This window comes from Lonchura striata, chromosome 11, assembly GCF_050655825.1.
Source record: "Lonchura striata isolate lonStrDom1 chromosome 11, ASM5065582v1, whole genome shotgun sequence".
Taxonomy (NCBI): domain Eukaryota; kingdom Metazoa; phylum Chordata; class Aves; order Passeriformes; family Estrildidae; genus Lonchura; species Lonchura striata.
Genome location: NC_140713.1, coordinates 16,013,209 through 16,029,199, shown reverse-complemented (window position 1 = coordinate 16,029,199; position 15,991 = coordinate 16,013,209). Strand labels below are relative to the sequence as shown.

The 15,991-nt window shown below is 36.7% G+C and overlaps 1 protein-coding gene across 1 annotated transcript in view; it reads right to left on the bottom strand.

The window, feature by feature from the left end:
- Nucleotides 1–8,477: 8,477 nt before the first annotated feature.
- The window catches only part of LOC110484415 (sodium-dependent noradrenaline transporter), a 55,829-nt gene continuing 48,315 nt past the window's right edge, over nt 8,478–15,991 (bottom strand). Inside the window, exons 11-14 of the mRNA XM_021555023.4 lie at nt 15,784–15,884; nt 13,609–13,776; nt 11,834–11,905; nt 8,478–10,255 (exon numbers count right to left, since the gene is read on the bottom strand). Coding sequence (XP_021410698.2) covers nt 10,232–10,255; nt 11,834–11,905; nt 13,609–13,776; nt 15,784–15,884 — 365 coding nt within the window. The 3' untranslated portion in view covers nt 8,478–10,231. The remainder of the gene's footprint in view (nt 10,256–11,833; nt 11,906–13,608; nt 13,777–15,783; nt 15,885–15,991) is intronic.

Sequence of the window (15,991 nt, the reverse complement as noted above, 5' to 3'; positions counted from 1 at the left end):
TGGTTGTCTTAGGAGGTGGCTGAGGGGGACATCCTCAGTGTCTGTCAGTGCCTGCAGGGGTGTCAGAGGATGCAGCAGGCTCTGCTTGGTGGGGCCAAGCAAGAGTGATGCTGTTGAGGCAGGAGGGGAACGAAAAGACTCTGACTCCAAAGGCTGCTGAGAGTAAAACTCCTGTTTATTCAAAATACACTGCTCTTTTATACAGAGCTTTGTGAGGACCAACTCCATTGGTCCTGAAGTGAAAACAACCCACACTGTTGGTGCAAAGTGCTTGATGCACAGTGATAGAACTGAACTATAAACAATGTCAACAAGAGAGATCAAGAATTATTTACATTCTCTTCCAACAGATTCCCAGGCTTCTGCCTGGATAGAAACTCTGTTTCTCTCTTTGACTGAATCTGAGACCCACACAAGAGGACAAGAAGAAATGGGCTGGTTTTGGGAGGTGAGGGACAGGAAATTGCACCTGAACACGACTGAATGTCCTGTGCTCCCTTTCCACCAGAGACATTCTGAGTTGCCAGAATGTTTCCCTTCTATGAATTTTTTTTACTTTTACGAATTAAAGAAATGGGTAAAAAAAAATGGAATATTGATTATGATACTTTCAATTTTGCAATTGAATAGCTGTAACTGAATTTCTGGTCATATTCAATGTCACAATATTGGATGTCTTTAAAGATTTGCTTTCACAAGCACTGCTGAATGAAGCTTCAAATCAAGCATCTCTTCTTTGAAAGGTGATAGAACATTTTCTCTTCCAGAAATTCCAACTTTTTTTTTTGCTGCCTACATGTGCTTTATTTTTTCTGTAGTGGTTTGTGAAGGTTTTGTTAAAAGGTAATGAGTGAAACCACTTGATAATTTTTTTCTTCTTGTGTACTGTCATGCTCACATTGGTTAATATTTTTGCAAAGTGCTGCTTGCAGAAATTTATCTAGACACAATAATGTTCGTGTTGATATTTGTGGGAAGCAAGTACTTTTTTTTTAAAATAAAACTGAACACACAATTCTGAACATTAATCTCATGAATTTACCAGAAATCATACTATGTGTCAAATAAGACAACTTGAACTTAAAGTGTTTCACAGGCCTGTCTTTAGAAAATTTGTGATCAGGATTTAGAAAAACAGTATTGACCAATGGTATTTCCCGCTTGATTGTTTTCTGACTTTGGCAGAGAGAAAGAAAATTAAAAAATGGATTTTCACTTTAAGATGTGGCATGTAAGTATCTTAAATTATGTTGTGTTTTTCTCTGAGTCTCAGTAAATAAAAGTAATAAACCCCTGCCACTGGTGCCTTCTGAAAATGTATGCAGTGTCATATACTTTGGTTAAAGTCAATTTCTCTCTGGGTAAGTTGAAAACTAAATCTTTGCTGGAAGAGAAATCTATGGTTTGATCACACATTTTTGCTTGAAATTACAATAAATTTCACAATTTGATTGTAACATGACCCTGCAAAAAATAATGGGTGGCTGAACTTTGAGTCTTGCTTAAAAAGAAATCAAGACCAGAACAAACTTTCCAGTTTGGTTCAATGTGAATTTACGTCACGTGGAACTGTTTTCATTAAAATGTGCAAATGTTTCCACACATACTTTGTAGACATCTAGGAAGAAAATTATTGACTTATTTTAATTCATTTTTGCAAACCACAGGAAGTTTTGAAGAATTTTAATAACTGTAGGCATGAAGGGTTCTATTACCTGGCTGGTGTAATGTCATTGCTCTGGCCTGTCCCAGATACTTCAGAAGTTCACAAAGATCAGCAGAGTTATCACTGTTTTTACAGCTGAGAAAGGGGAGGGCCTTTCTGTTCTCTAGGAATTGCTTTTGATTTATTGCTGGAATTACACTTTGGTGGATTATGCAAGTAGGCATTTCTGGCTCTCTTTCAATTCTAGCAGTTCACTCTTAGTTTTTAAAACCGATTTCTTCTGGAATTCCTAGAAAGAGGCCTTTATTTAGTTCACACTTTGAAATACGTCATACCCGTTTTCTCTTCATTCTCTTTCCTTGTACAAGAATGTAATATCTCAGCTTTTTGGCAGCATTGTTGATTTGTCTTATAAGGAAAAAAGAACCAGATGTTTTCTGACTTTTCAAAGCCTTCAATTTTCTTTTCAAAGATAATTTTTGTTGTGCTTCTGTGTTTTAAATTATCTTAGGTTATAAATATTTGTAAGAAAGCAAGTTGAAATTTCATGTTTGCTTGTGAGAATCTGAGATGCTGAAGAACCAGGGAAGCTGACACAGTAGTTGAATCTACTGGTAGCACCCAACCTCATCTGCCTCCTCCTCTGAGTGCTGAAAAGCAGTGCTACTTAAATTTCTGCTTTTAGAGCAAATTAGGGAGCTATCAGAAGAGGCAATATAGGTATCCAAAAATAGATAGAAAACTTGGTTTCAATAATACCTCCAGGAGGACAGAATAATTTTGTTATTTTAAGTAATCCCTATCTGGCTTTATTTCCATAATCTATTAATGCTGAGTTAATGAGTGCTAAAGATTTGCCAATTGACTAAAGCTTGGTTAAAGCAGTTTATGGGAAAATGAAGAGTAGTGGTAAAATGAAAATGTTGTTGTTGAATGGTAGAATAGATTCAGTGTTTCACAGAAATTTGTTTTAAAGTATCTTGAAATTATTTAACTTTTAATTGTTTTAATACTAATTTGTGGGTTTGGATGTTTGACACAGTTAAAAACTGGCATATGAAAATTTTGTTATTCAGTCTTTCAGATGTATTAAAATAGTTTAAACCATTCATTCCTTACTTGAAGGCAATAGAGAAATATAAACAATTAAAGGCTGTACCTTAATAATATTGAGATCTGCTTAAAGGAAAAAGCAGCAAGGAAGGTCATTAGGTTCTGTATGTTCTAAATATAAAATTTGTATGGAGACAAGCGAGATAGTCTAACAAAATGTACCTTTGTAAATAGTGCTGTATATTATTGATGTGGAAATGTAAGAAATTGATGTGGAAATATAAGAAAGGTTTTAGTTCTAGTAAAAAAAGTTAAATAATTGTTATCTATTCTTCATTTATGTTGGGTTAAGGGTCACCTTTACCTGGCTGATCTGTAAATTACGGCTAGTACTACGTTTGGCAAAATTAACAAGACAAAAATAATTTCTCGTAAAAAGGAGAACAATGTAGCCTTGGAGGCTATCTGTGCTATGCATCATGATTCATGTTCCTAGAAGGTCTTCATTATTTCCTTTCAATGTGTGGTTGTGAAGACTTCATTTGCATTACTGTAGTTATTTTGCTGAAAGGAGTTCAAATTTAGAAATTAATCTGCCCACTGCATCCACTGGACACTGAAAGGATGTGAGCAGTCTCCTGAAGGTTGAGAGCTATGGAGGTTTCCAGTTTTTGTGATTTTGTTTTCAGCTGTCTCCTGAACCAAGGACCAGCTGCCCCTGCAAAGCTTCAGCTTGAATAATGTCGATAAAACCCAAAAATTTCATTTCAGCTTTTAATTGACAGAAGTAAATTCTTGGTACATAATCCTTTTCTTTATACTCTTTTTATGTGCATATTTGTCAGATTTTAATTAAATAATTTTATACACAATATTGGGATAATCTGTTACATTAATGCACAGCTTAAAACAGTTCTTATTTACACTGATCACAGAAAGACAGGTATGAGGACAAATACTTTACATTCACCATCTTTATCAGCATTTTAAGTATAGTTAACCAGCACACATCACACACATCCATATCCATATTTATAAGAAATGCAGTTGTTTCTAATTATACACATGGGCATGTAAGTGTCTCCCTTGGAAACAAACAAAAATTAATGAAATAAATTTGAAATGCCATTTCCCCCAGATAACCAAAGACTTTAAAAAAAAAAAAAAAAAAGGCAAAATTGGCCTGCAGATTGCACAATTAATGGAATTGGGCATGGAAACATGGTGGCTGTGTTTGGACACTTTTGGTCACTGGGGCACTTTGGAGAGTATTTTTACTAGTGGCAAGTTTAGAGATCCTATGAAGACTTATTCCTGAAAACTGCAAAGTGTTCTCTTGCTTTGGAAGTAGATCTACTGGACACTAACACATTTGCTTCAATGTTAAGTCATCTAACAACACAAAATTGCAGCCAAAAGGTACTCTGGATTTTTTGGTTTGTCTTTAGAAAATAAATTAAAAACACATGACTTCATTCCATGAGATTAAGGCAGCAATGGAGAATATTGTGCTACAATGTGCATTAGCTGTAGGTAATGTTCTATTCTCCTGTATCACATTTTTACATTTATAATCAAAGGCCAACATATTATTGAACTAGACTGGCTGACTACAAAATCGTGTAATGAAGAGATAGGTCTTGTGTGATAACCTTGTTACATCAAAGTTGAATTTCTCGCCTTACAATATACATATACTCTATGAAAATTAAAAAAACTGGTAAAAATATTAAAATATTTCCTATACAGAGGTACCCTTATTGAAGTTAAAGTCTAGTCACTGCTATAAAAAGGCATTAAAAATTAAGTAAAACACTGGTGTAAACCAAGTAAATGCTTACTGTAAAGCTTTTATTTGTAAGGCAAATCTTCATTAGACCTATTAGGATTTATTTTCAAAATGTATTGTTTGGAGGTTCTCCCTTTGTAACTGATATTGCCCATAGCAAAGGAGAGCTAAGTCTTGCAGAAAGGTTCACAGAGAGTACAAGGTAAATTACAGATGCAGGTCACCTTCAAGCTTAATGCCTCTTGGCAGTGACCAAGAAACAACATGACACCTGCAAAAGAAAGCCAGCTTAAGGCTTAGTAATTCTCTCAATTCACTGAATTTATTCTGTTTCCTTATAATGAAATTAGGCAACTCATGTTTAGTACAGCAGCTAAAGAAACGCCTTAAAGGAGGAAAGCAAAGCACAGGGGTGACTCGATCTTGCTGTGAGTGCTTGGGCAGGAAAGGCCCCCTGTTGTTATGGGAATGAATGCAGTTCATGGTTAATGTACACAAGGGTTAAACTCTCCATTTATCCCCTGCTCTTCCCAGCCACTCAGATCTAGAGACCTCCATGTCCTTCTAAGAGCACAATTTCACTGAGCACAATCATAGCTGTGTCTTTTGCAGCCTTCTGGTTTTTGCCACAGGCCCCCAGGCAGGTAATAATTAGCATTGACTCTATGATTGTAGAAGGTTGATCAATTGCTTTTTTTATCATCTTATACTATATTATACTATACTTATTAAGAAACTCAGTTACTCTTCCAGCCAGTTTGATACAGCTTTGACCTAATTGGTCAATCCATCCAAACACCATCCAGTGTCCAATTAAGAAATCACCCCTTGGTAACCAAATCTCCATGACACATTCCACATGTGCACAACAGCAGGTGCAGCAAGTGGAGATCAGAATTGTTTCTCATTCTTTTCTCTGATCTTCTCACAGCCTTCCCTGGCAAAGTCCATGCCTGCTCTCTGTGGCCAGAGAGCTCCTGCCACATCTGGTGTCTTCAGTTCCTTGGCCTGCTTTTCTGGTCAGCCACACAGCCACTGCAATCTCTCTGAGCACATTCTGGTTTTTAGTAGTGAAGAAAGCCAATCAAATGCTGTACTTAAAAGTGACTGTATTACCTTGTTATGTTTTTACTGATTGAATGCTTTTATTGCCTATGCAACTATCTGTAGTAGTCTCTGATGAATTTAGATGTGCCTAAATTTGGTCTAAATTTGATCAGTACTACTGTACAAATTAATCACTTTCCACTGATTATCTAGGTAAGCTCACAATCACCAACAAGAATGTGGATATGAGTCAGAGGAAGTAGCTGAGAAAGTCTCCCAAGTTGTTCAGGGGTTTAATCTAAAACATCATGTTAGCCTTCACATTGAGAAATTTGGGCTCTTACATGAGGTGATCTGTGGACCACAAATATTCCTAGTATTGAGAAAATGAACTGTGTTAGAGCAAAAAAGTCCCAGTTTACTGCTCCAAGAGGCTCAAGGTTCACACAATTTCTGCAGGTAGGGTTATGTATTGTCATTTGTTGAACTGTGATAGCTTTCCAATGTCTGGGTCCTTCGGGCTCATTTTAATGTTTTAATGTGGCACTGCAAATAAAGCATCTTTAAGTCTCACCTCTTTTGAAATTGTTGAACTACGGTTTTAATTTGGTTCTTAGGAAAGAAATTCTTGAACATTTGCCAAATCCTCATGAAATTTAGTGAAGCAGTTCAAGATATGAATGAAAGTTATCTACTCCTATAAAAGCAAGTATCTGCTAATTAATCCTGTATGAATTGAAAGAACTGCAAAAGAGACATTAGCAGCAAAATAACTTTGATGTGGCCTCTTACAACCTAACAGTACAAAATAAACTTAATTGATGTCAAAACAATAGTATGATAAGTAAATGTATACAAAAAATGGGCTTGCCCTTTTTAAATAGTAGTTAAATGGTATTTTGCTGAGAAGAAATGACTGAGTACAGGAAATTTCCTTTGGGAAAAGTACATACAACACATTGCACGTGCAGTCAGGGAATGTGCTCAGTAGTAACAGCCAAGTAATTCTCCTACTTTCTAAATTTAAAATATCATGTTTGATCCTGGATATCCTGCAGAATCCCTCACTATGGTAAGATGTCTTTCAAGTGTTGCCAGGGTGTATGTCTCAGGTCATGACTGAACACAAGAACTGATAAAAAAGATATTGGTCAAACAGGGGCCCAATAATAAATAGTACTAGTGCTTTTTGGACTATTGCCCTAAAAGGCCCACTGTTTCTTCCAGAAATTTAAATCTGTGGTGTTTTAGTAATGTAGTTTTAGAATAGTTCCAAGGATGTGAAGAATTTTCTGGCTGAATGATGGCAGGGAAGGGTACAAAGAGAGAATGGAGGGTCTCTCTCTTTGGTGCTGACTAACTTTCTGTGGATTGATGAAACATCATCAGGCAGGTCTTTTTCACTGGTCAAAAGAAAGATCAGAAGAGATATACTGATATATGACAGCTGCTTCCTTTATCAGATTAAGAAAAGGCTTTTGAGGAAATATTTTCTAGAACTGTCAAATGAGCTCTTTAGCAGCTTCACTGAATTCTTCCCATGGGTTTGTTACAACAAACATAATTAACAAGCAGATGATTCTGCAACTTGTACCAAAAATTTTCTTCTTTAAAAAGTGGGCTGCCTACTCAGACAGAATATACACGCAATTCCACAGGGATATCTGGGAGAGTGGCATTCCCCAGAGAGGGTTTGCTCTTGAAATGGGTGCAGCTGAGGGAAAGGGTCAGCTGCTGGGCTGAAAAGTCAAGATAGAGTTAGGGGAAGACTTGCAGTTCAGTGACATGGATGATAAAGACCTGACTGGAGTCTTTGGTTTTGTTTTTTAAGTACAGGTGTTTTAACCAAAGGGAGAGGAGTATCTCTGTGGCATTTGAAATTTTCCATATTGAAAATGTACCTGGGGGCCCAAAGCAGGTGGGTAAGAGGAGGTGGGTGCCCATGTTATGGCTTCTTATTGGCCTGTCTGTACCATATCACTGAGTGGAGAAAATGAACATAACCTGGTCTTCACAGAAGTATTTGTCATTTGTATAGATGCTAGTTTGTGTCTAATGGCATCATTCATCATCCAAGAGGCATGAGGTAGTTAATCATCTTATTCTGTGGAGAATTTAAGATATTTGTCTTTAGGACAGAAGTCATATTATTTGGAGGGAGACTTTCTTTGGGCAATATCTTGAATTCAAAGTCTGCCTATGCAGTCATGCAGTGTGTATTGATATTTTCATTCAGGCTAGTTCTGGTAATAAGATCCCTAATTCCTTTGGTAAGACTTTTGACTTCAGTATAGATTGCAAGTTCTTTACCTAGAAAACCTCAGAAAAAGGTGGCAATAGTGCAATGTAGTCCTGAGCTATAAATACTATATTAAACCCAAGAAGTTACACAGTAACAGAAATAAAAATAATGCAGTGGGTAATTGCCTTAGGAGTCCATATTAAGAATAAAATCAAACTCAAACACGCTGGCTAAAGCTGATGTATTCCCATGGATGGTAGCTTTGCTTCTATATCAGAGCAGAGCAGTGAGGAAATGTAACTTTTCCTGCATGGGTTGTGCTGTAGGGATGGTGCTGATGGACTCCACAACTGAACATTGGTGGAGGTTTTTGGCATTTCCAATCATGAACCAACCAGTGTGCAAAGTGACAACCTATTAAAGCTCCATGTTAAACAGCCCCTAGAAGTTTCTAAACTTGGTAGTTGCATCTATGCTAAGAAGCTTTTGAGCCATGCCAAGACAGTGACTGAAGCAGCTGTATTGTTGAAAAGTAGGCTTTAAAACAATGGAAAGATTCTCATGACGTTTGGCAAGCAATAAAAATGAGATTAACTGAGAAGTTGGTGGGATGATTTTTTCAAAGCCTTCAATATGTTTTCACTATTTAGCCTCTTGTGTAATTACAGCATTAGAACTGCAACATTTGGAATTCCTTTATTATTGAAATATATTTAATAATGAGGTTTAAGCAGCTGTTGGCCATCACCAGGGCCAGAAAATAAAACTTCCTTTATAATTAGAAGAAAGTATTCTTTGGGTTCAAATCCCTATTTAAATAAAACTGTTTGTCACAGAGACTCTTCAAGACAAGGACAACACTTGATTTGCTCTGAAGTATTGAATATTTGGAGGAAAAGAATGAATAAGGAGAGAAATTTCCCTTTCATTATTTTGAACAGAAATCAATGTTAAATAGAAAAAGCCCAAAAGCACTTGGCACTTTAAAACTTGGCTATTTTAAAAAAGAAAACAACTCAACAAAAATTGTTTCATAAATAAAAAAGAAGATCCATTGAAAAGGTCTTTTTTTAAAAAAGAGGAAGCACTACATACATTTAAAAGACAAGCTCAACTGAATGTATAGACAAAAAACACCAGAGGTAATGCCCAGAGGTAAACTGTGTTGGATCCAGCGGAGAAGCTACTGCCTCAGAAAATTACTGTAGACCTAGTGATAAATAATCACAAGAACTAATTCAAAGCTACTGAATGTAGTGATCACTTGAAAGGTACTACAGTGACAAGTGACCACAGAGTAAGAACAGCACCCAAAAGCAGAGTTTGTTCTGTATCTTCTACTTTGCATAATACTACTAGAGAACAGAGTGGGAATAGGTTTAGAGAGCTGATTGTGCCTAAAATATAATTAAGTTAATCAACAAAATCTAACTATGTTTTGGTAGGTGAATCCTGGTTAAATTATAATATGTTCACAGCAGGGTAATTTGTGAATTTGGTTTTTTGTGCCACTTGGTAATTATATATTTTTTTAAATTATCACTTAAGTATTTTACACTCTTTATTTGGAACAAAATACAACAAAAATATGAGAGTCTGTCTATTTGGATGTAACTTTCATGTTTAGCTGGAAAAGTCTGCAGAGTGTGGATCATATGATAAAGCCATTCAAATTGTTGATATAAGGGAATATCTCTTTCAAGAAGTACACTGTGATATTAAGCTGTGTTCTACACTAGTAACCTAACAGGAATTCTCTTCCTGCTGCTCTTCAGTTTCAGTGTAATTAAACTGGTCAGAAAATGGCATAGATATGTACAGCAAAGACAATGTTCTTCACCAAGAGAACGAACTAATAACAAACCACTGAAAATGAAGCACTGAGTCTTCACTTCAGAAGGATGCAAACTCGCATCCCAAAGGACAGTATGGCAAGAAAGCTAATGACATGAGGACATAGTTAAAATTGCTCTTTTGTCATAACTGAGGTGTATTCTTTCCTTAGATCTGACAGCACTCAGGTGGTGTTGGTTTAAAATAGATTGTGGCATTAATATCTGAAGAAGTTATTACTGTCAGAAAAGTTTAATTCACGTCTTCACAATAAAAAAGCACTTAATTTTTGCTGATTGTTCTTTTCCTCTGCTCCTCCCTCCTCCACTTCTGCCTATAGCAAAACTCACAAGTTTTGGTCATGTAGGGATCTCATGGCACCAAAGGATGCAATAAAACTTAAACGGAGTCTTTAAAGATCATTTGAAGCCAAGTAATAGAAGGGAGGCATTGACAACAGAGAGCAGATGTCTTCCCTCATGGAGTCAGTAGATAAACTCTGGGCCAGCCTGGCCCAAGCATAAGTGAGGGAGCTTTGAACTTGACTTTTCTTTATTCTCAGTTTAGCTGAATGTGGGCTTTTTCCTTGATCTGTTGGTTGTCATATTGCTAGCCAGTGTTGGAGCTGTAAGGAAACAGAAGTGGTTGTTAGATTACATCATTGATTCAAATGATGATGCTGATAGATACATTTTTTTGACAAATCTAGGGTTACAAAGATGTTTCAAAATAATGGATAGATTATCCGTTCTGTAACTAAATTTCTATGCAGTCCAGATTGCAGTGAGAAACGTGCTGAATGTAAAGGCTACTTAGCCAGATCTCAATTCAGTTTTAAAATTCAGAACTGCCAGACATATATGGGAATAAAATATTTGTATTTTTTTGGTTATAGTAGGCAGTGTTTTGTTTACAATCTTAAACATTGTGAGCAAATTACTAAATCTGCTTTAGCATTAACAAACCCATTCCTACCTGTTCATTGAAGATGGCAGCAAATTAAAATGCTCTTATAATGTAGCATGGTTTGAGGTAACTTTAGTTGTTTACTTCTGAGGACAGTCTTTACTAATTTATGTGAAATTAATTTGCTAGTTTTGTTATAGATTTGTGTTCAGAACACCAGCACTGTGGAGTGGCTGTTTATAGCCCTTTCACACAGGAACATCTGCCTCTGGAAACACTGAGTAACAGCAGGAACAGTAAATCATCTGACAGCTGAGGGTAGAAACAGAAGAAAGAGAAGGCAGGAAGAGGTGTTGTGCTATTTTATATTCTTGACCACATCAAATAAATAGTGGTCATGAAACAGGAAGCCTATTTATGCTTTCATTCTGCATCCCATAAAGCTGCACATATTTCCTTTAAAAGCCAAAATTTACTTCAAATAGTATCTTTCAGAAAAAGCAAAAGCCATATTTATTTTTACAGTATCAACATACAAACCACCACTATAAAATCTGGGTCATATTTTGTGGAGGTGTGCATAATTGTAGTTGCTTTCAACTTTGAAGACAGAAATGCTGATAAGTGTAACAAGCTTCACATTTGCATCCTTTTAATCCTCTACATAAAGGAGTTTATTTCAATAAGCTCATTTTATTTGCTAAATGGAAAGCAGTATTTGGAAACCTAGAGTATAATTTTCATGGCTTATGAAGTCTCCAGCAGTGTTTTCAATCAACTCTAGTCCTGTGGGGAAAGCCAATTCCATCTAACCTGGTACACAATTTCATGACATTATAGGTAAACTCTGACACTGGATATTTATTTTGTGTTTACCATATGGTGTATGACATAACTGCAGTTTCAGAAACATGACTTCAGCTTGCTGAAGTGCAAGTAACTGAGTGACAGGCCATGACTCTAGTGACACAAGTTTGGAAATACAAATGCACTAGTTTGGAAATAACTTTGTTTCTTGGTGAAATCTCACTATATTCAAACACAACCTAAAATACCAGATTCAGGTGATCTGTAAAATTGAGGCTCTCCTTAGGCAAAGAAGGAAGGTCCCAAAAGCCTTCCAAAAGAGTTGATGCTTGTGGCACTGAGCGTCCTGCGTCTTGTCATGCTGGCAGAAATAAAGAACTGCAGACCTGCTAAGGCATCCAGCATGAGGAGATTGGAGCAAGGCTGTAGTTGTTGCTAAAGACAGGAAATGGATGGTATCAGGAGAAGAAGCATGTGAAGATCTACTAACCTTAAACTGCCTCACATTTCCTTGGGCCACGAGTTGGTGCTCGTTTTCAGGCGTGATGCAGTAAGCTAGTCTCTAAACCAGACAGGAAGAAGAGGAAAAAGTCAGCCATATGAAGTGGGATTATGTATGTAATCCCCAATCTATAGTGGGGAAGTAGCATGAACTTTATTTAAAATGGTAACTTAAGTCTTTAATATCACTGCATCATGTGCCTTTACTCAGTCACTGAGAGAATAAGCCTATCATAAGCCCTTGAGTGTTAGCCTTTAATATAAGAAGCAACAGTAGAAAGTTTATGCAAATACTAAGTCCAAATATTTAGCAAGTGCATATAGAAAAGAGTATCAGGAACAAGTTGGTATAACAGGCCTTAGATTCCCTAAATTAATGTTTTTTCTGTTAGTGCTGTAAAAGGCCTGGCTGGTCCCAGAGTGGGAGAGGAAGGAGGCACTGGTATTTCCCAGCTCATCTCCCTTGTCTACCCCGTGCCATGCCCTTTGAGATCACATGTAGATTTTAGTCTATTAGGAAATTTTGACCAACTTAAGGAGTTCCCATTAGATTAGGTTCATACCTTTCCCCATCCCTTAAAGAGCCTCAATTTTGAGGCATTATATTGGAGCTAGTTACTTGGATGTCATGTATTAGCCTTTTGCCATAATGCTGGTGGGGAAACTGGGGAGCTGCTCCTTGCAGCAGCAGTAACAGAACCAGAACTTGCTAACAGTACAGATGAATGAGAGAATGTGATTTTGGCCAAAGGCTTCTACATCCCCCTATCAGTAAACTTAAGCAAGAGGGCAAAAGCCTGATGGGCCAGTACAAATTATTCTTTGAGACTTAAATGCTCCTAGAAAATGTGCTTGTAACCCTCCCCTGGATGGAACAACACAAAGGGCTTATAGAATTGTTGGAATTGTTGGAAATGAGATCTAGAAATTGTGCACAACATTGAGATGCTAGACCTGAAAAAAACAGGGCAGCTGAGAAGTTTCAGCTTTGGGGTGCCTTTCTACGGTGAGCATTACATGAGGTTGACTGTAATGTTTTGGAAACAATTTGTTCCTTTGTGAGGGGGATATGACCTATCTATGTAAAGGTTGAGATTTTATTTTCTGCTTAATTCTGTATGTGGTGTTGATTCAGTGATTTGCCTAAGAACATCAAAATCTTACTACACCATTGTGTAAGTGTAGCTGTAGGAAAGGAGAGCAGTAGAACTAGGTGTAAGTCAGTGGGTCAGGATAAGGTTGTAAAATTATGATGTGATGGAAAAAACTCAGTGCTGTATAATGGTGAGGAGGCTTCTGAGCACTGTTAGAGGTTTTAAGACTATAGATAAGAGTATATAGACAGTGAAGGTTAATATGATGGTAAAAATGATATGGCTAGTGAACCTAATTCATGTGTCATTTTGAACTGACAAATAAAGCAAGGTATAGAACAGTTTGAAGACCATACCTCATAGCTGAATGTGAAGAAAGCATAATTTGCACATTCTTTGTTAAAAAAATAATCTGATCTCATCAATTGGATCAATTACATGCATAAAAATATTTTTTTCACAATTATTATGGTGCTGTCTGGAAAGCTAATTTCTGTCTATAAACTCAGAGTGCCGTAATCCTACCTCAAACGACTGATCCACCTGACAGATGGATTCAAAAGGTCACTCATAAGTAATAAGTTTTGGGAGAGAAATAAACTGCCAATTTAGACACAGCCATTTCATTTCACAGCAACATTTCATGACATTTGATTAGTGTTCCACTTACTTCTTTAAAGGTCCCACGCACATTCATAAATTTATAGATGATATAGGCAGGCACAAGGATCATGGAGGATAAAGCTATTCCCCAGCCAATGCGGTTTGCCCATGGAGGGAAGGTGTAGTCATCATAGGTCAGAGGTTTGAAATTTATTATGCTGACTATCACAACAAACTAGAGAAGAAAGTATAAAATGAACACAGATTTAAGATGAAGAACCTTACTGCAATTGATTCCAGGTGTTCTATTAGGCAGCCACCCTAAAGTATGTTTCAAACCAACTCTGATTGACCTTCAGCCTGTTTACTTTGGCTTCTTCCTGCTTAAGCTGTTGAAGTTCTTGATGTGTTTACTAGTATTAACAGTTCATTTAACTACTGTGGATACAGATTATTTGAAATTTTGATGGGAAAATCAAGTGACTGTCCACTACTGCTTCACTTAAACTAGTGTTTCAGATGTAGAAAAGGGATTCTGTAGTCAAGAAAAAGCTCTGCAGGATCTGTTGGTTTTACTTTTCATTTCCCAGGAATATTAGACTTCCTTTAAAAGCTTTGTACCCACTTTTCAATGAGAGACATAATGCAAACTCCAGAATGATACATGTACTGAGGAAAGGTAGACCAGCCTTATGGCCTGGAAAACAAAGTTGTTTTTTTTCTTCCTATGCTTCCCTGTCCAGTGCTAGATGCAAGAAGGAGAGAGTGGTGCACCACCCTACTTCTCTGCTGTTAAATCCATAGGGGTTGTTTAACATGCAGATATCCTTGATTTGGTTCTTTGGGGCTATATGTTCTGCTCTATATTTCAATTTCCAGTTAAAATATTTTGAGCCTAGGGTTTTAAAGACCACACCAGGATAGTGTGGGTTAAAGGAAGATCTTAGTGTAGAATCTGGTTAGAAAAATACTAATTCTATTTTGTGATTATTCTTGGGATTGTGTTCATAGCTGCAGACAATACAGAGAAAGAGCTTCAAGAACTTACAGAGGGAAAAAAAGGAGTGTGCATTGTGATGGCTCAGAGATGTGTTATTTACAGATTTATTCTGACCCTTATGTTTTCAGGCTTTCCTAGGAAGATGTTGAGGATCTTTCACCGAGACATCTTAAACTACTTAAGGTTAAACTGGTGGGCTCTCCACTTTTAGCTTGGTTATTACTACACTCATGATAAAATGTAAATTTTCAACTGTTTCCTTGTGTGCAGAATCAAAGGATGCTTTATCCAGCTTTTTCCCATTCTGCTTGAGTCAGCCTGCTTGAAGTGCTGCAGGATATAGTTCCATACAAGTTCCTTTCTAGAACTGTGTTTAAAAGGATAATTAGTACAGGCTTTGTAGGTGCTTATGGATGAATTGGGGTCATAGCTTTTATATTTAAAAAAAATGTGGACCTGTTCTAAAAGCCTAGCCAGTGTATATTCACAATACCAGTAATGCTTTAAGATCGTTGAGCTTTAATGCAAGGAATTTTCTCATAAAATCATAATGAGGTCAAATTTCTGTGTTATTATCCTGACCTTTTGATTTACAAATATGCAAAGAGATTCCAATATAAAACTCGAGGTTAGTACTGAATCTAACCTTTACACAAAGCAACCAAATTCACACTTTGGGATTTTTTTTTCCCTAATGCAATGGAATGCTTGTTTTTTCCAACAGGCAGCTTACAAGGTACATTTTATACAATTCTTCAGTGTTTCACACAGCTAATTACAGATGTAGCTGTATATTAATTTTTCTCTGTTGTCATTTCACAAATTGGGGATCCTAGTATCCTGCAATCAGAAATATATTTTTGCTAACACAATCTTTTATCCCTGGCTAGCTTATTTTCCCAAGGGAATGGTTTGTGTTTAATACAGAGAGGTGCTACAGGGACAGGGAGGACTGTCCTAAATGTTCCCTAAGAAAAGCTGCCTTCTTAAAATCACACTAAAATGAAAGATCAGAAGAAGACCACAACCACCATTAGCTTCTCTCCCATAACTGAAATGTATTATACAAAATATAACCAGCATATAATTTCAAGGAGAAAAAAAGCATTAAATTGGACTGTCTCCTATTTGTCCCAACAATATCTGGCACAGCAATAGGTATCTTGCTCTTGGATCTGTTGTATATTCTGGGAAGCAATGCACTGGTATTCTTTTCACGATGGCATAATTATAAACACTTACCAATAAAAAAGCAGGACTAACAAATTTCCAGCACAGTCTCCAGTAGAGGCCTGGTTTGAAACCCATCATTTGTTGGATGTCTTCACTGAATCTATCCACACCTAGAATGGGTGTGAATGGATGCAAGCATGAGACTGACTTCAGTCTAAACTGATGAGATGCTGTCATACCCAAAATATCTTTTTCAGAAACCAGACATGAATGACTT